The following is a 24,277-nucleotide window of genomic DNA, read 5'->3' on the forward strand; positions in this document are numbered from 1 at the left end:
CATTCCTTCCTGGTCGGCTTTCTCTCCAGCTGCTTCTGTGGGGAGGAGGCAGGGGCTGTGATCTCCGGAGCTTCAACTCCTCTTGTCAGCTGTTTCCCAGGAGCGCTTCTTTGATCTCTTCCTCATCCGCCACCTGTCCTGGCGGGGGGGGTCGGGGGGGGCAGCAGCCGCGAGCGTGTAGGGACCCACGTCCCGCGGAGCATCCCAGGAGCGGACGGTTAGGAGCAGGCAGCCCGCATCAAAGCCATAGGCGCCGCTACTAGCATCACTGCATCGCCGCTGGACACGAGGAGGGAGGAGGGACCCGGCATCCCAGAGCGTGCTCCGAGATCAGCTAGACGCCCACATCCGGCTCCTCCCCTCCGGGCCCTCCCTGATAAGCCTAACCTGAACTGGCTTCTTAGAGCTGGGTCATTCCACCCCGAGTCAGGTGCCCAGCGGGGTAAATCAGAACAGTATTGTTCAGCGGTGCGTTTATCCTGAAATAATGACCTAAGGTTAGTTTCAGCTGAGTGGGCACGATCAGGATCATCATACAGTAAACCTAAGGCCTTGAAAAAAGCTTCAATTTACCCTCTGACTGGGTCATCTGTGGGGAGAGTAAACGCCCAAGACTGGGGATCCCCCTGCAACCATGTAATAATCAGTCTGACCCACTGTGCTTCAGAACTAGGAGAGTGTGGTTTAAGCTTAAAGTATAGCATACAACTATTTTTATAGTTGGAAGACATAGGGGGGTCACCAGAAAAACGGTCAACTTTGGGCTCTGGCTCCTGCGTTACTGCTGGAGGTGCGCTCACACGCAAAGACAGTTCCTGGACTTCGCGTGTCAGTTTGCAAATTTCCTCAGCAAATAAACGGGCCTGTGTAGTGTCCATCTTGACAGAAATTTTTTTTGTTAAAGGCTTGTGATAATTTCACGAATGTCACGTCTACCCCAACGCAGGTGGTCAGACACTATAGCTAGCTACTGTGTGCTTCACCTATAGCAGCCCCCTTTCCCTTAAGACAAGCAGGCCTACCAGTACTTGGTTGCCCCCAGGACTTATACACAATGCTATAGTGTCTGGCCACCACGCCAAGGCAGACGTGAACTGAACAAAGCAAACAGATACTTGCAGTTTAGCAGACAGATAGCGTGGTTCTATGTCAGTCCAGGTAAAGGGCAGGCTGAGTTCAGGGAATAGTCCAATATCTGATCCAATAACAGTCCAAGAACAAGGCAGGCAGAGTTCAGGGAATAGTTCAATATCCAATCCGGGTCATACACAGGGTAATCCAGACAGCAAAGCAGGGCAAACAAATGGGAGGCTTGATCAGGAACAATGCAGATATACTGTCTCTATCACAAGCAAGGGATAGAGTGTTCGGTTTGCTTATATCAGGTGACTGACCAGATCAATCACCTTCCAGGTAAACACAGACAGGGGGAATGCAACAGCCAACACCCGGATGGTGGGATTGAGGAGCAGGAGCCCCTTAAGTGATCCTGACATGTACATTGTAAATGAATTACTCCACCGTGCTTCACCCTGTACATTGTCAAATAATTACTCCACACTGAACTTTGTGAATGAATTGCTCCACACTGCTCCATTCTGTACATTGTGAATTAATTACTCCACACTGCTCTACTTTGAACTTTGTGAATGAATTACTCCACACTGCTCCACTATCTGACCTCATCTGGTGATAGTTGTGACTTATAGTACTATCTGACCTCACCTGGTGATCATGTGTTCCCATTGTTTTGTCTCCACAGAGGACCTATAACTGCTTTGGTTGTTACAAGTTTGAATACGACTCTCACGCTGTTATATCTAAGGTTGATGAATGCATCCTGACACGAAACCTAAAGGCGGTAAGTTTCAAACCAAGAATGCTAATCAGTCCTTCCTGGTTTCAGTGCTCCAGTTTCAGAGCTTTCACTTCATCCAGCAGGTGGACACTTACATCTGTTTTATTAAATATTATTATGTTTTTTTTTCTACTACCCTCAATAGGTGACCAAATTATGTTTCTTTTCTACTATCTTCAATCGGTGACCAAATATACAGTATGTGTAGAAAAAGCACTAAAATGTATTAATTGAAGGGTGGATGGGAATATTGTCCCTTACAATGGAGGTCAGTAGGTGGGAAGTAGTAGTTCATAGCAGGAAGAATGCTCCTTGTGATAGACTCACCCGGGACAGAGGCTTTTGGAGAAACTGAATGCTAGCCTCTTGCCTGCCGACTATGGGCCCTGGCATTTTGAGGATGCTACAAGCATTTAGGAAGATGTTCTGTTATGTAATGCAAAAGGACATTATTAAGGAGGCCATGATGGTCTCTGCCAGCTTGGGACTCAGTAGACAGATGTATGTGAAAAGAACGCTGGTTAATGAGATCTGGGAAGCCCTGGGTCTTCTGTTGTCTAACAGTCTGAAGGGTCTTTCACCCATTGTTAATTGTGCTAATTAAAGCGGAGTTCCATCGACATATTACAATTTTTTTTCTAAAGGCATCTGTTAGTATCATCCTAATGTAATGCTCCAATCACTAATCTCATTAATAGCGCTGTTCCATCTTGCTTGTGGGCATGTGAGGCCAACTAGGATACTCTTTCGCGTGCGCATTATCCACAACTCACAACGCTGGAAACTTCTCTGGTTCCCATCACAACGGGTGGCATCACAGGCGGCGTCTTAGGAAATGCCCGCCCCGTTGTTATGGCTACCAAGGTAACCTCGCGATGATGAGAATTGGCGATGCCCACTGACTCCTGGGAACTATGGCAAACCTCTCCCAGGAGCCAGATATTGCGCAAATAGCCGCAGATGGGAGACACGGGAAGTGCTGAACAAAGCCTTATAAACAAGGTAAAGACAGAGGGGGAAAAAATGCAGATTGCAGTGAGTATGGCAAGGTCTATAGCGGATGATGTGGAGATCGAAAAGTGGGTGGAACTCCGCTTTAACACAACTATTGTCTGCCAGCAAACTACTGTTGAGGGATATTGGTGGCAAGCAGTGGGATGCTTCCTGCAGTCTGGGACATCCAAACCTCCACCAGGATCCAAGGTCCAGATAGCAGAAGAGGAGAGGTACAGATACCAGCCGCCATGGAAGAGAAAATCAGAAGGAGGTTGCGAGAGATCCGGATACAGCACAGGGGACCAGTGTCAGAGCAGGTCCTGCTGGGATTGTATAATTCTGTCTGCTGGGAACTCTGGAAGGAAACACTAGCCGGTGAGCAGCGCCACCAGGGAAAAATTCTCCCCTCCATCCAGTAAAGGTTCTGGTCGCAGTATGGATTGCGGGTGCTGTTTTTTGGGAGAAAAACCACACAAGAAGCAGACAGCTGAGTTAAGCAGGCTGGTCTGGGCAGAGATGCGGCTGGATGAAAGCTAGAGAGCCCTCCAGTGGCATGTAACCCAAGCATACCCTTGGATTTCAGATGACAGCCCAACAGAAGGCTTTTGCTATGGCAGCCTGGGACTGTTGTACGGGAAGCTGTCAGGGGACCCTAACTTTGGGAGTGATCTGGAGTAGTGGTTCAGGAATGGGAGCTGGAGATCACCCACTGATGGCTGCTGGACTCTGCTCAGCAGCAGGACTGGGCTCCCTTTGCCTGAGACTATCCAGAATCACCAGCTGACAGTTGTGAAAGCCTGGCTGAAGTGTCGGAAATGGGGCAGAGTAACAGTGTGCTCTGCCCACCTCCATCTTCAGCTATGGAAGCGGAGCTCTTGTGGCAGATGCAGCAAGTGTTGACTGACCTTAACTAACCTGTTTCTGCACAGGACGAGCTTGGATGGAGGAGTGCGTCTGTCCAGCAGCCGGGTAAAGGTACAGGAGATGGAACAGCCGGCTCATCTTCCCAGCTGCAGTTCAAGGGCTCGGGAGAAGAGGAAGCCATCCTCATTCCCCAGCCACGATTTAATTGACTTTTCATCAGAGGATGTTATGGATGAGTCACCTGCGAAAGTGTTGGCACTGGGCCAAAGTGCCACCAGCCCATGCCCTGAATTTTCAGCAATTCCAGAGATTAGTTACATAGTTACATAGTAGGTGAGGCTGAAAAAAGGCACAAATCCATCAAGTCCAACCTATGTGTGTGATTATATGTCAGTATTACATTGTATATCCCTGTATGTTGCGGTCGTTCAGGTGCTTATCTAATAGTTTTTTTTAAACTATCGCTGCCGCCCCACTGAGACCACTGCCCCCTTGTCGCTCTTACAGTAAAGAACCCTCTACGTAGTTTAAGGTTAAACCTCTTTTTTTCTAATTTTAATGAGTGGCCACTAGTCTTGTTAAACTCCCTTCTGCAAAAAAGTTTTATCCCTATTGTGGGGTCACCAGTACGGTATTTGTATATTGAAATCATATCCCCTCTCAAGCGTCTCTTCTCCAGAGAGAATAAGTTCAGAGCTCACAACCTTTCCTCATAACTAAGATCCTCCAGACCCTTTATTAGCTTTGTTGCCCTTTGTCACAGACCTAGCCGGGGCAGAGGCTGTTGGAGAGGACTGTATGCAAACCTGTTGCCCACCGATTATGGGCCCTAGCATTTGGGGGAATGGTGCTCTCTGTGAGCTGTATGCCTGGGGACCCTGGGGTTGGTGTTACTTTGGATTCAGCTCCATGTCCCCCCAAAAACACACAGACTCTGGGAACCCTTTATATGCCATATTAGAATGGTGACTGATTTATAACGTTGGGACTCGTACTGTTAAATGCTAATGTCATCAATTCTGCTATAATGTGTTTATTGTAAATAAGTCTAGTGTGGCTCTAAGAGTCTTTTCACCCATTGTTGTTTGTGTTAATTAACTGTGTGAAGCTCGGTGACCACAAGTCTGAGCGAAAGGTCATGTCTCAGTCACCTAGGCTGTATAAAGGATTAGATAATTAGCTCATGTTAATTAAGTTACAGTTGTATTGTTAGAGGAGGTTCCAACGCCATATAAAGTCTTGTAACTTTGATTCATAATAAACAGTCCATGTTAGCAGTGAAGCAAGTGTCGCCTTGTTTTCTGCTCAGAGAGGTTGGAATATCTGATATCTGTATACAGACTGGGAGGAAGTGGTATATGACGGAAGCACTCAAGCGGAGTGTGGAACGTTCCGTGACACCCTTCTTTGTACTCGCTCCATTTCCAGTACATCCCTCCTGAGGACTGGTGCCCAGAACTGGACAGCATACTCCAGGTGCGGCCGGACCAGAGTCTTGTAGAGCGGGAGAATTATCGTTTTATCTCTGGAGTTGATCCTCTTTTTAATGCCAATATTCTGTTTGCTTTATTAGCAGCAGCTTGGCATTGCATGTCATTGCTGAGCCTATCATCTACTAGGACCCCCAGGTCCTTTTCCATCCTAGATTCCCCCAGAGGTTCTCCCCCCAGTCTATAGATTGCATTCAGACTTTTGCCACCCAAATGCATTATTTTACATTTTTCTACATTAATCCTCATTTGCCATGTAGTTGCCCCTCCCCCATTCATTTGTTCAGATCTTTTTGCAAAGTTTCCACATCCTGCGGAGAAGTTATTGCCCTGCTTAGCTTAGTATTGTCTGCAAATACAGAGATTGAACTGTTTATCCCATCCTCCAGGTCGTTTATGAACAAATTAAATAGGATTGGTCCCAGCACAGAACCCTGGGGAACCCCACTACCCACCCCTGACCATTCTGAGTACTCCCCATTTACCTGAAGGGCCTGGTATGGATTTTAGGGGGACTCCCACGCCATTTTTTTTAAATTAAATTTTGGTTCGGGGTTTCCCTGTGGGGAATTCCCATGCCGTTTTTATCAATGAACTGTTATGTGTATTGTCGGACCGACAATTCATTATCGCCGCGAGTAGTTTTAAATGATTTTATTTCCTTTGAAATGTCATTTTGCTGTCAGACTGTTCTAAACACGGGAAAAATGTGCCCCTTTACAGGCATACTATAGACACCCCCCAGGTACGAAATTTAAAGGAATATTACACTTTTATTGTTTCACTTTAACCAGTTGCCGACCGCCGCACGACTATATACGTCGACAGAGCGGCACGGGCAGGCAAAAGGACGTGTATGTACGTCCTTGCCTGCCCGCGGGTGGGGGGTCCGATCGGACCCCCCCCCGGTGCCTGCGGCGGTCGGCAAAACTCCCCCGGCGATCGGTGGTGAGGGGGAGGCCATCCATTCGTGGCCCCCCCCTCGCGATCGCTCCCAGCCAATGGGATCATTTCCCTGCCTCTGTATTGTACACAGAGGCAGAGGAAATGATGTCATCTCTCCTCGGCTCGGTATTTTCCGTTCCGGGCCGAGGAGAGAAGACTGCAATGTAAGTGCACAACACACACACACACAGTAGAACATGCCAGGCACACAAAACACCCCGATCCCCCCCCCGATCACCCCCCGATCCCCCCCCGATCACCCCCCCCCCCTGTCACAAACTGACACCAAGCAGGTTTTTTTTTTTTTTTTCTGATTACTGTATTGGTGTCAGTTTGTGACAGTTACAGTGTTAGGGCAGTGAGTGTTAGGCCCCCTTTAGGTCTAGGGTACCCCCCTAACCCCCCCTAATAAAGTTTTAACCCCTCGATCACCCCCTGTCACCAGTGTCACTAAGCGATCATTTTTCTGATCGCTGTATTAGTGTCGCTGGTGACGCTAGTTAGTGAGGTAAATATTTAGGTTCGCCGTCAGCGTTTTATAGCGACAGGGACCCCCATATACTACCTAATAAATGTTTTAACCCCTTGATTGCCCCCTAGTTAACCCTTTCACCACTGATCACTGTATAACCGTTACGGGTGACGCTGGTTAGTTTGTTTATTTTTTATAGTGTCAGGGCACCCGCCGTTTATTACCGAATAAAGATTTAGCCCCCTGATCGCCCGGCGGTGATATGCGTCGCCCCAGGCAGCGTCAGATTAGCGCCAGTACCGCTAACACCCACGCACGCAGCATACACCTCCCTTAGTGGTATAGTATCTGAACGGATCAATATCTGATCGGATCAAATCTATACTAGCGTCCCCAGCAGTTTAGGGTTCCCAAAAACACAGTGTTAGCGGGATCAGCCCAGATACCTGCTAGCACCTGCATTTTGCCCCTCCGCCCGGCCCAGCCCAGCCCACCCAAGTGCAGTATCGATCGATCACTGTCACTTACAAAACACTAAACGCATAACTGCAGCGTTTGCAGAGTCAGGCCTGATCCCTGCGATCGCTAACAGTTTTTTTTGTAGCGTTTTGGTGAACTGGCAAGCACCAGCCCCAGGCAGCGTCAGGTTAGTGCCAGTACCGCTAACACCCACGCACGCAGCGTACACCTCCCTTAGTGGTATAGTATCTGAACTGATCAATATCTGATCCGATCAGATCTACACTAGCGTCCCCAGCAGTTTAGGGTTCCCAAAAACGCAGTGTTAGCGGGATCAGCCCAGATACCTGCTAGCACCTGCGTTTTGCCCCTCCGCCCGGCCCAGCCCAGCCCACCCAAGTGCAGTATCGATCGATCACTGACACTTACAAAACACTAAATGCATAACTGCAGCGTTCGCAGAGTCAGGCCTGATCCCTGCGATCGCTAACAGTTTTTTTGGTAGCGTTTTGGTGAACTGGCAAGCGCCAGCGGCCTAGTACACCCCGGTCGTAGTCAAACCAGCACTGCAGTAACACTTGGTGACGTGGCGAGTCCCATAAGTGCAGTTCAAGCTGGTGAGGTGGCAAGCACAAGTAGTGTCCCGCTGCCACCAAGAAGACAAACACAGGCCCGTCGTGCCCATAATGCCCTTCCTGCTGCATTCGCCAATCCTAATTGGGAACCTACCGCTTCTGCAGCGCCCGTACTTCCCCCATTCACATCCCCAACCAAATGCAGTCGGCTGCATGAGAGGCATTTTCTTTATGTCCTCCCGAGTACCCCTACCCAACGAACCCCCCCAAAAAAGATGTTGTGTCTGCAGCAAGCGCGGATATAGGCGTGACACCCGCTATTATTGTCCCTCCTGTCCTGACAATCCTGGTCTTTGCATTGGTGAATGTTTTGAACGCTACCATTCACTAGTTGAGTATTAGCATAGGGTACAGCATTGCACAGACTAGGCACACCTTCACAGGGTCTCCCAAGATGCCATCGCATTTTGAGAGACCCGAACCTGGAACCGGTTACAGTTATAAAAGTTACAGTTACAAAAAAGTGTAAAAAAAAAAAAACACAAACACAAACAAAAATATAAAATAAAAAATAATAGTTGTCGTTTTATTGTTCTCTCTCTATTCTCTCTATTCTCTCTATTGTTCTGCTCTTTTTTACTGTATTCTATTCTGCAATGTTTTATTGTTATTATGATTTATCATGTTTGCTTTTCAGGTATGCAATTTTTTATACTTTACCGTTTACTGTGCTTTATTGTTAACCATATTTTTGTCTTCAGGTACAGCATTCACGACTTTGAGTGGTTATACCAGAATGATGCTTGCAGGTTTAGGTATCATCTTGGTATCATTCTTTTCAGCCAGCGGTCGGCTTTCATGTAAAAGCAATCCTAGCGGCTAATTAGCCTCTAGATTGCTTTTACAAGCCGTGGGAGAGAATGCCCCCCCCCCCCCCCACCGTCTTCCGTGTTTTTCTCTGGCTCTCCTGTCTCAACAGGGAACCTGAGAATGCAGCCGGTGATTCAGCCAGCTGACCATAGAGCTGATCAGAGACCAGAGTGGCTCCAAACATCTCTATGGCCTAAGAAACCGGAAGCTACGAGCATTTTATGACTTAGATTTCGCCGGATGTAAATAGCGCCATTGGGAAATTGGGAAAGCATTTTATCATACCGATCTTGGTGTGGTCAGATGCTTTGAGGGCAGAGGAGAAATCTAGGGTCTAATAGACCCCAATTTTTTCAAAAAAGAGTACCTGTCACTACCTATTGCTATCATAGGGGATATTTACATTCCCTGAGATAACAATAAAAATGATTAAAAAAAAAAAAAATGAAAGGAACAGTTTTAAAATAAGATAAAAAAGCAAAAAAATAATAAATAAAAAAAAAAAAAAAAAAAAAAAGCACCCCTGTCCCCCCTGCTCTCGCGCTAAGGCGAACGCAAGCATCGGTCTGGCGTCAAATGTAAACAGCAATTGCACCATGCATGTGAGGTATCACCTCGACGGTCAGATCGAGGGCAGTAATTTTAGCAGTAGACCTCCTCTGTAAATCTAAAGTGGTAACCTGTAAAGGCTTTTAAAGGCTTTTAAAAATGTATTTATTTTGTTGTCACTGCACGTTTGTGCGCAATTGTAAAGCATGTCATGTTTGGTATCCATGTACTCGGCCTAAGATCATCTTTTTTATTTCATCAAACATTTGGGCAATATAGTGTGTTTTAGTGCATTAAAATGTAAAAAAGTGTGTTTTTTCCCCAAAAAATGCGTTTGAAAAATCGCTGCGCAAATACTGTGTGAAAAAAAAAAATTAAACAAACACCATTTTAATCTGTAGGGCATTTGCTTTAAAAAAATATATAATGTGTGGGGGTTCAAAGTAATTTTCTTGCAAAAAAAAATAATATAGATAAATAAACATAGGTTGGGGTGTCTACTTTCCAAAATGGGGTCATTTGTGGGGGTTTTGTACTGCCCTGTCATTTTAGCACCTCAAGAACGACATAGGCAGTCATAAATTAAAGACTGTGTAAATTCCAGAAAATGTACCCTAGTTTGTAGGCGCTATAACTTTTGCGCAAACCAATAAATATACACTTATTGACATTTTTTTTACCAAAGACATGTGGCCAAATACATTTTGGCCTAAATGTATGACTAAAATTGAGTTTATTGGATTTTTTTTAGAACAAAAAGTAGAAAATATCATTTTTTTTCAAAATTTTCGGTCTTTTTCCGTGTATAGCGCAAAAAATAAAAACGGCAGAGGTGATCAAATACCATCAAAAGAAAGCTCTATTTGTGGGAAGAAAAGGACGCAAATTTCGTTTGGTTACAGCATTGCATGACCGCGCAATTAGCAGTTAAAGCGACGCAGTGCCAAATTGTAAAAAGTGCTCTGGTCAGGAAGGGGGTAAATCCTTCCGGGGCTGAAGTGGTTAAGCATTATTAAAATCACTGCTCCTGAAAAAACGGCCGTTTTTAAAACTTCTTTTTGCATTGATACATGTCCCCTGGGGCAGGACCTGGGTCCCCAAACACTTTTTATGACAATAACTTGCATATAAGCCTTTAAAATGAGCACTTTTGATTATTCATGTTCGTGTCCCATAGACTTTAACGGTGTTCGTGTGTTCGTACAAATTTTTTGCCTGTTCGCATGTTCTGATGCGAACCGAACCAGGGGGTGTTCTGCTCATCCCTACTGTGGAGTTACAAGAAACTTCTCCAGTTGAAGCGCTGACAACTGGACAGAAGATCCAAGACCTCTGCCCCACATCTGCAGCAGTTCCAGAGGCCCAGGGGGGAGAAAGTGGCAGTCACTCCCTAGCAGCAGATCAGGATCCAGGAGGAGAAGGGAGAGGAGGTGTTTGTCCTCCCTCCCTAACGGCAGGGTAGTGTCTTAGGAGCGATGGAAGTCGTCCTCGCTCCACAGCGGGAGTCCAGAAGTCTGGGGGATGGAGCAACTGGCTAATCTCTCCAACCGCGGATGCACAGTTTGGGAGCGGAGAAAGCCGGCCTCCCTCCCCAACAATTAGTCAGAGCGGATTATGTGGAGTCCCCAGAAGAAGTGTTGGCAACAGGGCAGAGTGCTACAAACCTCTGCCCAGCACCGGCAACAACTGCGGAGTTCCAGCAAGCCAGGGCAGTTGACCCCTCTCCCCAGCGACAAGCGGACGTAGTGAAGCTTCTACTCCCAGCTGAATCGCTGGCAACAGGGAAGAGCGCCGCTGGCCTCTGCCTAGCACCTCTAGTGTCTCCACAGCTTCAAGGAGCTGGGGTGATTGGCCCCTCTTCCCAGCTGCAGACCGAGCCCAGGTATGTTACAAACCAGCCGGACAGAGAGTCCATGACCTCTGCCCCACACCTACTGATGACAACTATTCCTTGCAGCCAAGAATGAAGATCATGCGGACTGACTATGTGAGTTCACTTTGCCCGACTAACACATGTCCAGACCAGGTGGAGGTCTGGGACATTGTTTATCGACTTTTGATGGGGAGAAATGTGATAGACTCACTCGGGACAGAGGCTTTTGAAGGGGACTGAATGCTAGCCTCTTGTCTACCAACTATGGGCCCTGACATTTGAGGGAGATACAAGCATTTAAGAAGATGTTCTGTTATGTAATGCAAAAGTACATCATCAAGGAGACCATGAAGGTCTCTGCCAGCTTGGGACTCAGTATTTATCTACAGGTAGATGTATGTGAAAGGAATTCTGGTTAATGAGATCTGAATACTATAAACATTACGTTAATTAAACGATTAATCACCTGGACAGTCAGGGATCTTATTCCAGGTCAGACTTGCTGGCATCAAGCTCAAAATACAATACACATATTACAAGCATAAACACATCCCTCAATAGCAGTTTGCTAGCAGACAATAGGTGTGTTAATTAGCACACTTAACAGTAGGTGAAAGACCCTTCAGACTAGTAGACAACAGGAGACCCAGGGCTTCCCAGATCTCATTAACCAACGATATTTTCACATACATCTGTCTACTGAGTCCCAAGCTGGCAAAGACCATCACGGCCTCCTTAATAATGGAGCTCCCCTGTACTGGGCCAAGGCCCCATCAGTTCAAAAGAGTGCTGTCTTATTTCAGATATTGATCCTCTTCTGTCTCCCCCTGCAGCGCTGCCAGCTTCTCCTCTTATTTTCCCCTCTGGCTGTGCTGCAGGGGGATTGGTTCTAGCACATATGTGCTCCTTCCGTCTTCTGTCTAGACCCCCCCCCCGTGTGCCCTTTTCCCCTGCAATGCTGCCGGCTTCCCTCCTCTCCTTCCAGCAGCTGCTGCGGGCACACAGGGGGATGTTTCAAGATGAAGAGTGGGGGAAGGAGCCAGTAAATATGTCTGTAGCACCCTGGTGTTTAGGCAGGGTTGCTCCTAAATTAGCATAGCTACCTTGGCCCATTGTTAGGGATCAATTGATTTCACTCTAAGTCTGTAATTGCTGCACTTCTCTCTTTTGCCGCTAGGTGGCCCGGTACCTGGTGGCATTAGATATGAGGAGGGCAATGCAAGGTCAGATTATGGGTATATGGGGTATCCCAGCCAATGGGCAGGGGTTTTCTTGAATCCTTTGGCCTGCTGGGAGAACCTATATATTTGGGTAGAGTCAGCTGATTGGTGTTCCTCTGCTACCTGGATGGCTGTCTGGGTGGACGTGTGTTGTATTGCCCAGGCTGCTAGGCCGGAGATGGCCATCTCCTACATCTGGCTGCTAGGCTGTGTGAGGGCCTATCCAGAAGCAAGAGAGCAGCGCAGGGTTGGGATTGCAGCTGTCAGTCCAACCAAAAAGTGACGTATCTGCTGGCCGGGGAACCTGTCGTGGTCAGAGGTAGAGGGGAAGCTGTTGCCACTTAGGAGCAACCACCTCATTACCAGGGACCACAGTGAGTACCTGAAGCAAGTACCCGAGCAGTATTCTCACCAACCGGGGACGGTGATGAATCGGGAAACTTCAACGGGTATCAAGCCAGGGACCCAACCAGTGGAGGTGACTCTTGCAGAGCAGCCTTGTGTGTCAAGCCAGGGACCGAGCAGGCCAGTGGGGTTGAAGCTTGAGAAGTATCTGGAGTGCCACGCTAGGGACCCAGCAGGGAAGTGGGGGTGACGCTTGACGAAGATACCACCATAAAGATTGGAGGGATTCAGAGTCAGTGAATCATCTAGTCTAGTGAGAGACCAGGAGCTCAGTGGGCTGAAGAACTACAAGAAGTGATTGTTAGTGGAAGTGAAGGAACTGTTACATTTGTGTTAGGAACTGTTGAAGACTGTTGCCATAGGAGACAGCATTCCTGCACCTGCAGATGTGGCGTCTTGCTGGATGCCTTTCCCTGCATGGCTGTCCTCCTGTAGATGTCTCGAAGTCTGCTAATTAATCTTGCAACTACCTAAAGGAATCCTGGCCCTAACCCTCTCTCCTAAAGTTCTGTTAAGAGAAATAAAAATCTCTTTTGCGTTCAAGAAGTGTCTGGCGCCCAATGAGTTTACCTACCTTGCACCCTCAATGCCTCTCAACCCACCACATACAGAAGGATTTCATCTATCTTTGGCCCTGGAGGCTCTCATTAGGCCTGGGACCTCGCTACATGTCATTTACTGGCCCCTTCCTTTCGTGAATGAACACAGTGAGCGATCGGTACCAATGCCCTTAATTTTTATTGCACAGTGTATAATCGAACACATTTATAAATATTGTGTAGTTAAGTGCTGTGGAATGACAGCATCATTTATCTGGGCACCATAGATGTTCAACACAGCAGCTCTTTATACATGCCTATATCTCATTTATTTTTATAATATTTTTCATTTTTATCATTTTTCATTTTTTGTTTTGTTTTGTTTGTGGCTGAGGTGCAAAAAGGTAATAAGAAGACAATGACTTTCCAGAGCTCTTTCTCTGAGAATAACTAACACTGACTGAGGGTAGACATGTGCAATTTGCTTCGTTCCGAATTCATTTTTTGACGAAATTCAACAAATTCGTCAGTTCAGAAATATTCGAATTAACGGGAACCCATTTAACGAATTTTTCCGAAACCGGAGATTTTAAAATTCAAAAAATTCAGAAGTTTAAAAATTCGAAAATAAGAATGAAAATCCAAAAATTCAAAAGAACGAAAATCCAAAAATGAGAACATCTGAAATAATAACTAACTTTTAATAATAACTATTACTAACTATTAAATTATAGGTATTGGAATTTCCTTTCATATTTGGCTGTTAGTGAACTTAACAATTTATCAGAAGTTACGAATTATCCGAAATAACGAATGGCGCATCTAAACAAATGGAACATAACAAATTATTAATAATAATAATAATAATAATAATAAAAACTTTTTATTATTATTATTTATTATTATTAATTCATTACATTCCCTTTGTTTAGATGCGACATTCGTTATTTCGGATAATTCGTAACTTGGGATAAATTCGTATTCGTTACGTTCGCTAACAGCCAAATTTGAAAGGAAATTCCAATACCTATAATTTAATAGTTATTATTTCGGATTTTCGAATTTTCGAATTTTGGGATTTTCGCTCTTATTTTCGGATTTTCAGGTTTTCGTTCTTATGTTCGGATTTTTGAATGATCGGATTTTCGATTTTTAAGAATTATCGAAATACCGAATACCACATCTAAAGGAACGGAACGGAACGAATTTGAATTTTCCCGAAGTTACGAATTTGATTTGAAATAACGAATTTCGATCATAACGAATGACCCGAAAAAGGAAAAAAAAAATGAATGAAACGAGAACGAACACATTTTTTGGCAGTGCACATGTCTAACATGAGGGAACATGGAAGAAGTGGGGAGGGCTAAGACTACACTAGCTAGTACTAAACAGGAGGGGAGGACAGAGGGAGAAACCAAATCCCATAGCAAACAGGTTGCAGTTTCTCAAAACTGCCGCTAGATGTCAGCATAATACTAAACAGGAGGGGAGGACAGAGGGAGAAACCAAATCACATAGTAAACAGGTTGCAGTTTCTCAAAACTGCCGCTAGATGTCAGCATAATACAAAACAATAATGACCTCAAGCAATTCAATACTAGACATAAATGTTGAACAGAAGGTGTGGACAGACCTGCCCTGCAATGCATCCCATGCTGTGCGTTGTACTTTGCTGCAATAAAGGTGTAGGACATTTTTTTTTCTTTTGCTGGGTCTTGGCAGTGCATTCCAAATAATTCTAAAGAATATTCTGCATGAATGTAACACGTGTTGGGATTCATAATTCCGCACAGGAACATACATGTGCCAATGTACAATGGTGCGGTGAACGGGACCGGAGATTTTCGACCATATTTGGCTCTTGTTTTTAATTTGGACAAAGCAGCTGTGTAATGTGATCTCCCCTCCTCTCTCTTTATAGGGGCGTCAGACTCAGAGGAATGATCTGTGTAAGGAGGTGGAGGAGAAGGAACCTGGGAGGACAAATCCGGGGGTGTACAGCTTCCGGAAAACAGACTGAGGGGGTGAGTGTGATGGAGATCTTGGAGTAATCTAGGAGGATTGGGTCCGGTGATGACCTCTCCCGCTGATTCATTATAACCTTCTATTAATGGGAAACTCCAGTCTAAGCTCCAGGCTGCTGTAACAAAGTATCCATATCAGACCACCAACGTGCTGAGCCCTGACCACCCATGATAAAGCAAAGTCATGCTGAAGGGGCTGGACGCATGCGCTCATTTGCAGGAAATCCGGTCCGGGTTTTACCAGCCACCTTAGCAGGGTTGGTTTGCGGACCAGATTTTATGGTCCACTTGTGTCCACCAACAGGTGGTATAAATAAAGCAGGACTGGAGAAAAAGATTGCTCTTGGCCTGGGACTCAGGAAGCCATACCTGAGAGAGCTGCTTATGTGATGTCTGCTTTGTGAGAGACAGAAAAAGACTTGCATTATCTTTGTTTTGTGGGTGACTGGGAGAAGCCCTTCACCTGGGAGTTAGGATCCCGAACTGTTTAGGTAGTGCCTGGATGGCGAGGATTTATTTTCTGTTTTGTTTATTTGATTTTCATGCAACCTTTAAAAAATAAAACTGGCTATAAGTCAGATTTTAAGAAAACCTGCTGTTTGGACTACCCTTTTCCCCCAGGGAAGGTGATCCCCATTGAGCTAACCCCCCACGACCCTAAAGGAAGGACAATATGGGAAGGTTTGACAGAAGCAGTAGGAGGGATGATATGGACAAGGTTGGGCAGGAGCAGGAGCAGGAGGAGGGACGATATGGACAAGGTTGGGCAGGAGCAGGAGGAGGAACGATATGGACAAGATTGGGTAGGAGGAGGGACGATATGGACAAGGTTGGTTAGGATTGTTGTATATGTTGTAATGAGGGACAATATGGACAAGGTTGGTTAGGATGAGGGACGATATGGACAAGGCTGGTTAGGAGGAGGAGGGACGATATGGACATGGTTGGGCAGGAGGAGGGGCAATATGGACAAGGTTGGGTAGGAGGAGAAATTATATGGACAAGGTTGGGTGGGAGGAGGGATGATAGGAACAAAGATGGGCAGGAGGAGGGGCAATATGGACAGGTTTGGGTAGAAGGAGAGACGGTATGGACAATGTTAGGTAGGAGGAGGGATAATATGAACAAGGTTGGGTAGGGGGAGGGACAACATGGACAAGGTTAGGTAGGAGGAAGGACGATATGCAGAAGGTTGGGCAGGAGCAGGAGGAAGGACGATATGAACCAGGTTGGGTCTGAGGAGGGATGATAAGGACGAGGTTGGGTAGGTGTAGGGATGATTGTGGATATGGTTGGGCAGGAGGAGGAGCAATATGGACAAGGTTGGATAGGAGAAGGGATGATATGGACACGGTTGTGTAGCAGGAGGGACAATATGAACAAGGTTGGATAGGAGGAGGGATGATATAAACAAGGTTGGGTAAGAGGAGGGGGGAGGTTGATATGGACAAGGTTGGGTAGGAGGAGGGATGATAGGGACAAGGTTGGGTAGGAGAAGGGATGATATGGACAAGGTTGGGTAGGAGGAGGGATGATATGAACAAAGATGGGCAGGAGGAGGGGCAATATGGACAGGTTTGGGTAGGAGGAGGGACGGTATGGACAATGTTAGGTGGGAGGAGGGATGATATCAACAAGGTTGGGTAGCGGGAAGGACAATATGGACAAGGTTAGGTAGGAGGAGGGATGATATGAAGCAGGTTGTGTAGGAACAGTATGGACAAGGTTGGGTAGAAGGAGGGATGATATGGACAAGGGTGGATAGGTTGGGTATGGAAACGTCAGGTAGGAGGAAGGGCGATATGGACAGGCTTGGAAGGTTGGGTAGTATGAGGGATGATATGGACAAGGTTGGACAGGAGCCGTATGTGGGACAAAATGAGAAATATGGGCAGAAGACGGGGCATGGTTAGATTTTGGGATTTGGAATGTGCCCTCAGTCTCCACACTGATTATTTCTCTGTCATTCTTTTCAGCTCGAGTCTAGACATTGGATGAGAAGATCCTGAATCTCGGATAGTGGGGAAGATGCCGTATACGCAGAGTCCGTCCTCTTATAATCCACTGTATCTGTATATAGTATAAGAGCACTTCCATATGGATATTAGAGCCATAGTCCTGTAGCAGAGTGTGATGTATGTACAGAAGGGTCACTCTATTGTAGGATGTGAATTAGAGAGGTGACAACGAGGCCACCAGAGAACCATTAATGTGACAGCCCATCTTTGTGTCTATGGAGAGCTGTGACACTGAAATCACCTGCAGAGGGTGGAGTAAAGTGACAAGACTTGTAATGTGCCTATTGTATACCTGGGCAAAAAGGAAAGGTCTGGTGTCACCAGTGACACACCTCCATCCCTATATACAACAAAAATAGAAATTCGCCCTTGGACTTTGAGTGAGGTGAGCACAGTTTAGCCAATAAACATGAGATGATATTGTATACCTGGCAGCACCCGGAAACTTGACTTTTGGATGTCTACACAAGAGAGATAAATAACTTTTTTTTTCGTCTTGCTGTTTTGTTTTTTTTTCTTTTCTCCCTCTCCTCCTGGGTGACCCCATGTATTGTTAACTTACCGGTATGATTTTACTTTCAAATGGCATTTAAATATATGGAACATATAGTATTTGTCATTTCATTATGGTAGAATAATGTATTGCTTGTATTGTTCACCAGTTATTAACAACACAAAGTTTTGGAAACAAAGTGGATCCTGAGGAAGCCCACTCCGGGCGAAACGTGTCGATCCAACCACTTTTTCTCTTGATCCTCTTGTATTATATGCTTGGAGGTGACCATTATAAGCTTTTACAATACATTGAAGATTTTTACTATGTCAAATAAACATTACTTTTTTTATAGCATTATTCTATGTGGTTATACTGTTAAGCACGCTCAAAAAAAAAAAAACCTTGTTCCCCTAATCCCCCTAGAGGGGATTGAGCCTGTCTCTTGAACAATATCTCCTACCTACTATCTAAATAAATAACATGAATAAAATACACTATATTACCAAAAGTATTGGGACACCCGCCTTTACACACACATGACCTTTAATGGCATCCCAGTCTTAGTCCGTAGGGTTCAATATGGAGTTGGCTCCGCCCTTTACAGCTATAACAGCTTTAACTCTTCTGGGAAGGCCGTCCACAAGGTTTAGGAGGGTGTCTATGGGAATGTTTGACCATTCTTCCAGAAGCGCATTTGTGAGGTCAGGCACTGATGATGGACGAGAAGGCCTGGCTCACAGTCACATAGGTTGGACTTGATGGACTTGTGTCTTTTTTTAACCTCACCTACTATGTAAATGTGTCTGCTCTAATTTATCCCAAAGGTGTTCTATCGGGTTGAGGTCAGGACTCTGTGCAGGCCAGTCAAGTTCCTCCACCCCAAACTCGCTCATCCATGTCTTTATGGACCTTGCTGTGTGCACTGGTCCAAATCATTTGGTGGAGGGGGGGATTATGGTGTGGGGGTTGTTTCTCAGGGGTTGGGCTTGGCCCCTTAGTTCCAGTAAAGAGAACTCTTAAGATGCCAACTTCATGCTCCCAACTTTGTGGGAATAGTTTGGGGATGCCCCCTTCCTGTTCCACCAGTGCATAAAGCAAGGTCCATAAAGACATGGATGGGTGAGTTTGGGGTGGAGGAACTTGACTGGCTTGCACAGAGTCCTGACCACAACCAAAAAGAACACCATTGGGATGAATTAGTTCGGAGACTGCGAGCCAGGCCTTCTCGTCCAACATCAGTGCCTGACCTCACAAATGCGCTTCTGGAAGAATGGTCAAACATACACACTTGTGCACAGCCTTGAGTGTGCAGCCCCTCCCCCTTAAACCATACCAGGCCACATACCCCCCAGGCAAAACACCTTTTCCACCATGTTGATGAGGACAAGGGCCTCGTCCCTAAAACCCTAACCCTGTGCTTGATGGGGTCTGGGGGTGGTGGGCTTATTGGAATCTAGAAGCCCTCTTTACAAATAAGGGGGCACCCACATACTGCTCCCTCCTATGTGAATGAGAAAGGGATACAAAAATTAAAAAAAAAATAGAACCTAGGAGTAAAGACACCCAGGTATTTGACCTTTATTAAAAAAAGTCCTATAAAATGCCTCTCATTGTAAATCGGGTGTTAACCAGGATGCTCACCACCTGGTGACTCTCCGAAATGAAAATCCAGATAGACCCTGAACACACAACCAATCTGGATGGTGCTGCTTGACAAATGACAGCTATTTTATATAGTGGAAAGAGGCGGGGATAGTAGTGACATCATTGACCAAATATGGATGGTGACCACATTTAGGCAGTGATGTCACTACTATCTCCTCCCCTTTGCTTACATGGCCGAAGATTCCTAGTTATGTAAGCAATGTGTCAGTGACAGCAGTGGTTGCTAGGGACACAGTAGGTGCAGCACCCGCAGCTTCCTTAGAAACCATAGATGTCAGGAAGCTATCATATATAAAATCATTTGAAATGCCCCTTCTATATATGAAGCTCGGCTCCTGCCTAATAAGGGACACAAGGGGCAGAAGTTCAGGCATCCATTCAAATGCCTAAACAGACAATGTTCAGATTAGTCCTAGGACCAAACCTTCACTAATCCCTAGTGAAGAGGAGGACACCGAGGGCCCATATCTTTTACAATGTATCACCAGTGATAGTAAAGTGTCTCCTCTGGGCACCTATCTTATACAATGTATCACCAGTGATAGTAAAGTGTATCCCAGGGCCCGTATCTTATACAATATAACACCAGTGATAGTAAAGTGTCTTCACGGGGCCCGTATCTTATACAATATGACACCAGTGATAGTAAAGTGTCTCCTCTGGGCTCCTATCTTATACAATATAACACCAGTGATAGTAAAGTGTCTTCACGGGGCCCGTATCTTATACAATATAACACCAGTGATAGTAAAGTGTCTCCTCTGGGCTCCTATCTTATACAATGTATCACCAGTGATAGTAAAGTGTCTTCACGGGGCCCGTATCTTATACAATATGACACCAGTGATAGTAAAGTGTCTTCACGGGGCCCGTATCTTATACAATATGACACCAGTGATAGTAAAGTGTCTCCTCTGGGCACCTATCTTATACAATGTATCACCAGTGATAGTAAAGTGTCTTCATGGGGCCCGTATCTTATACAATGTATCACCAGTGATAGTAAAGTGTCTTCACGGGGCCCGTATCTTATACAATGTATCACCAGTGATAGTAAAGTGTATCCCGGGGGCCCGTATCTTATACAATATAACACCAGTGATAGTAAAGTGTCTTCACGGGGCCCGTATCTTATACAATATGACACCAGTGATAGTAAAGTGTCTTCACGGGGCCCGTATCTTATACAATATAACACCAGTGATAGTAAAGTGTCTTCACGGGGCCCGTATCTTATACAATATGACACCAGTGATAGTAAAGTGTCTTCACGGGGCCCGTATCTTATACAATATGACACCAGTGATAGTAAAGTGTCTCCTCTGGGCACCTATCTTATACAATGTATCACCAGCGATAGTAAAGTGTATCCCGGGGGCCCGTATCTTATACAATATAACACCAGTGATAGTAAAGTGTCTTCACGGGGCCCGTATCTTATACAATATGACACCAGTGATAGTAAAGTGTCTTCACGGGGCCCGTATCTTATACAATATGACACCAGTGATAGTAAAGTGTATCCCGGGGCCCGTATCTTATACAATATAACACCAGTGATAGTAAAGTGTCTCCTCTGGGCACCTATCTTATACAATGTATCACCAGTGATAGTAAAGTGTCTTCATGGGGCCCGTATCTTATACAATGTATCACCAGTGATAGTAAAGTGTCTTCACGGGGCCCGTATCTTTTACAATGTATCGAATTGGTCTTTACAAAGATGAACCTTCTCTCTGCTTCTGTTAGGACTCTGGAATTCTGAGGCGGGCTTTGTCTCCATTGTTGGGGAATGAAATGAGGAGTGGCCCCATGTCTGAGGCTTTTAATGGAGAAGGAGGTTTAATGAAGAATTTGTTAATTATTATCTGATGGTCGGTAATGAATGGAAAATTCTGGTTCCAGATGTACACATCCATTCCCTCTGTTGTTGGATTTATTCTTTCTCTGGATTTGTTCTTCTACATATATATTTGGAGCGTTTATCGGTGGTTTCCCACACACTTTGGAAGTCCCCCGATTTTCCACACTTGAAAACGTACCAAAAATAACTTTATTCACAGCAACTTTCTTCCATCATTGGACACTGTGATGTGTGACCTGAGATGTACGTCGTCTATGAATCGGGACTATTCCCTCCCCTCAGATCCGGGCTACAGACAGATCCACATACAGCTTGAATGATGTTGGAGCTCCTAGGAGGATCCCGGGTGTTGTTTCTGATTGTGTGTCTTTTTTTTGTTTTCATTGTTTACTCTTTATTTGTGTATTAGGTGTATTATGTAGGTGAGGTGGTCACTCAGGCTCAGCTTTCGAATGACCAGAGATTGACAACAGAACCCAACACATCGCTGATTGTACATCTACATTCAGTATACTGACTGAGAAGATGATCACCTCTTTCCTCTACTAAGCAAAACATTCAGAATAAAATAGAAATAAAGGCAAATCCTTTGTGCATAGATATATAAACCAATAAAAATCCCTTGTTTTTCTTTTTTTTAAAGTTATCACATGACCTCTGTTCTCAGTTTCACAAGGAGCTTAGGAGAGGAGGGGGTAGAGAAAAAGCAGTACACTGATCTTCCCAGTGAATGGCTCTGTGGGCGGGGGAGGCGTAACAGCACAGGTCTGATCATTGGGGGACAGGCAGGCTTTCCAGGGGGGGTGTCTGGCGTTTTATAGCCCGGATATCGGTATTACTCTATGGGTCTCAGGAAGCCGTTAAAATACCAGTAAGAGGAACCTGTGGTGATACATTGTATCCTGTATCCTGGAGCCTGAAGGTTGGATATTCCTATAATATTGAGGCTGGATATTAACTGTTTGAAAGTGAGAGTTCTGAGAGCACATAACAGTTGTGTGAAGACATGGAATGAATATCTGTTAGAGACACCTCTATCATGAAGAATTGTGTGGATTTTATGTTTTTTGGACTTTTGCACATATATATTGTTTGTGATAATTCAAGGCTCAAAATTTCAATTCGATAGTTGCCACCATGCTACTTGGTTGAAGTCTGTACTGCGTAGCCAGCTCACCCGGATTAGACGGAATTGTATTAATCTTTCCGACTTCCTCCACCAAGCCCATATCCTGAGATCCAGGTTTTTAGATAAAGGGTATGATCCAATGGATATAGATGAGAAGATTAAAAGAATCTCTCTAGTCGATAGAAATTCATTGTTATCTGAACAACCGAAGCGTGTACAAGATAACAAACACAGATGGTCGCTTCTAACTAACTTCTCAATACAGCACAAACAAATCAAAGACATCATATCCAGGCACTGGAGAATTTTGAAAAGTGATTATATACTAGGTCCCCTACTCCCCGAACGAGGAGGGGTTATTTACAGAGGGGCACCATCGATAAAGGGTCAGGTTGCTCCTAATGTCACCGACCCCCCAGTAACTAGGTCTTTCTTTCATAATATGAAGGGATTTTTTCCTTGTCGTAGATGTAACGTTTGTACACATAATGTCTGCGGGCGAAGACATACTGAAACTTTTTTCTCTACAGTTACAGGAAAAGAATATTAGGTTAAACATTTTTTGACATGCCAAACACGGTATGTCGTTTACCTGATTACATGCCCGTGCGGGAAGCAGTATGTAGGCCGCACCATACGTACATTCTCCGTAAGGGTAAATGAACATATAACTAATATTAAAAAGGGGCACACCAATCATAGTGTCCCGAAACATTTTCCTCAGTGTCACAATCAGAATCCAATGGGGACGAAGTTTCGAGGTATAGATAAGTTTGTCCCACACTGGAGGGGGGAGTCACTGAAGAAGAGGTGTATCTAAGTTAGAGACTTTCTGGATACACCAATTAAAAAGTTTCCAGCCCCATGGCCTTAACATTGACTGGGACATTAATGCATTTATTAATCAATCCTGAATACTCGTTCTGCTCTTCTCTCTTTCTTTCTGATATTTAGTATTTTTAACAATTTTTTATTAATTTTTTTGAATGCTGATACATTCACATAACAGAGATATTTACTCCTTTCAGAGTTTGATAGGGATTGTGCCCATCTAATGTGGGATCCCTTTTTCCTTTTTTTTCCTTTTTTTTAGGAGTGTAGAATTCTTTTGTATGTGCATTGGAGATTATTTACATGCAATCTCTTGTTGGTATAGAATTACACTGTTATCGTTATGTGAAGCGGTTCATTTGATTTTAATTTTATAATACATTCTCTGTTTTGGAAATAGTAACTAATGCTATCATCTTTTTAAATGTTACTTGATGATTGCTTGAGTAGTTTTACCCCTTCTGCTAACGATCGGGAGGTTTAATTTACACTATAGCCCGCATCGAGGCTTGGCCCGCAGATGCGTTCCAAGATCCGTTCCTGTCAGCACGTCTCGGGAGATCTTTGGCGACAGCTTGTAATCTACATCACAGCCCGCATTGAGGCTTGGTCCGCAGATGCGTTCCAGGATTCGCTTCCGTCGACATGTCTCGCAAGACTACCGCTGACATCTTACGCAGCTTACGTCGGGCTAGACATGCTGATAGACTTAGTCGAGGGGCACGCAGCGATTGGACCAAGTGATTGTCCATCATTGCGATATCAGGTGACCTCTGCCCGACTGTCGGGATTGGTCGTGGGGTCACGTATGCGTGTCATTTCTTGTAAAGGGTAAGTTGGGACAAATCATTAGGGGATTTTTATTGGATGGCTAGATTGAGGCTTGGTCCTCTATCTACTCCCTATTGGCCCACGATCTCTTGTAGATAACGCCCAGGACGCCATTCCGGCAAACCCGGAAGTTACGCTTCACATGGCGATATCAGGTGTTTGAAGGTTTGTTATCATATTTTATATATATATAAGGGTGATAGTGGCAAGCAGGCATACACCCCAGTTGAAGTCCATGCGGACGAAACGCGTCGGGTCTGATATGCCTGCTGAGCCACATTCTTTCTAAGCGCTTTTTATA

At 45.1% G+C, this 24,277-nt stretch overlaps 1 protein-coding gene across 2 annotated transcripts in view; it reads left to right on the forward strand.

Moving 5' to 3' along the window:
• Positions 1 to 18,010, forward strand: part of LOC141145684 (retinoic acid receptor responder protein 2-like) — a 40,430-nt gene extending 22,420 nt beyond the window's left edge. For both annotated transcript variants that reach the window (XM_073632542.1, XM_073632541.1), the window contains exons 4-6: positions 1,763 to 1,861; positions 15,040 to 15,142; positions 17,119 to 18,010. In XM_073632542.1, the coding sequence (XP_073488643.1) occupies positions 1,763 to 1,861; positions 15,040 to 15,138 (198 nt within the window). In that variant the 3' untranslated portion in view covers positions 15,139 to 15,142; positions 17,119 to 18,010. The remainder of the gene's footprint in view (positions 1 to 1,762; positions 1,862 to 15,039; positions 15,143 to 17,118) is intronic.
• Positions 18,011 to 24,277: the final 6,267 nt, after the last annotated feature.

Source organism: Aquarana catesbeiana, linkage group LG05 (assembly GCF_042186555.1).
Source record: "Aquarana catesbeiana isolate 2022-GZ linkage group LG05, ASM4218655v1, whole genome shotgun sequence".
Lineage (NCBI taxonomy): Eukaryota > Metazoa > Chordata > Amphibia > Anura > Ranidae > Aquarana > Aquarana catesbeiana.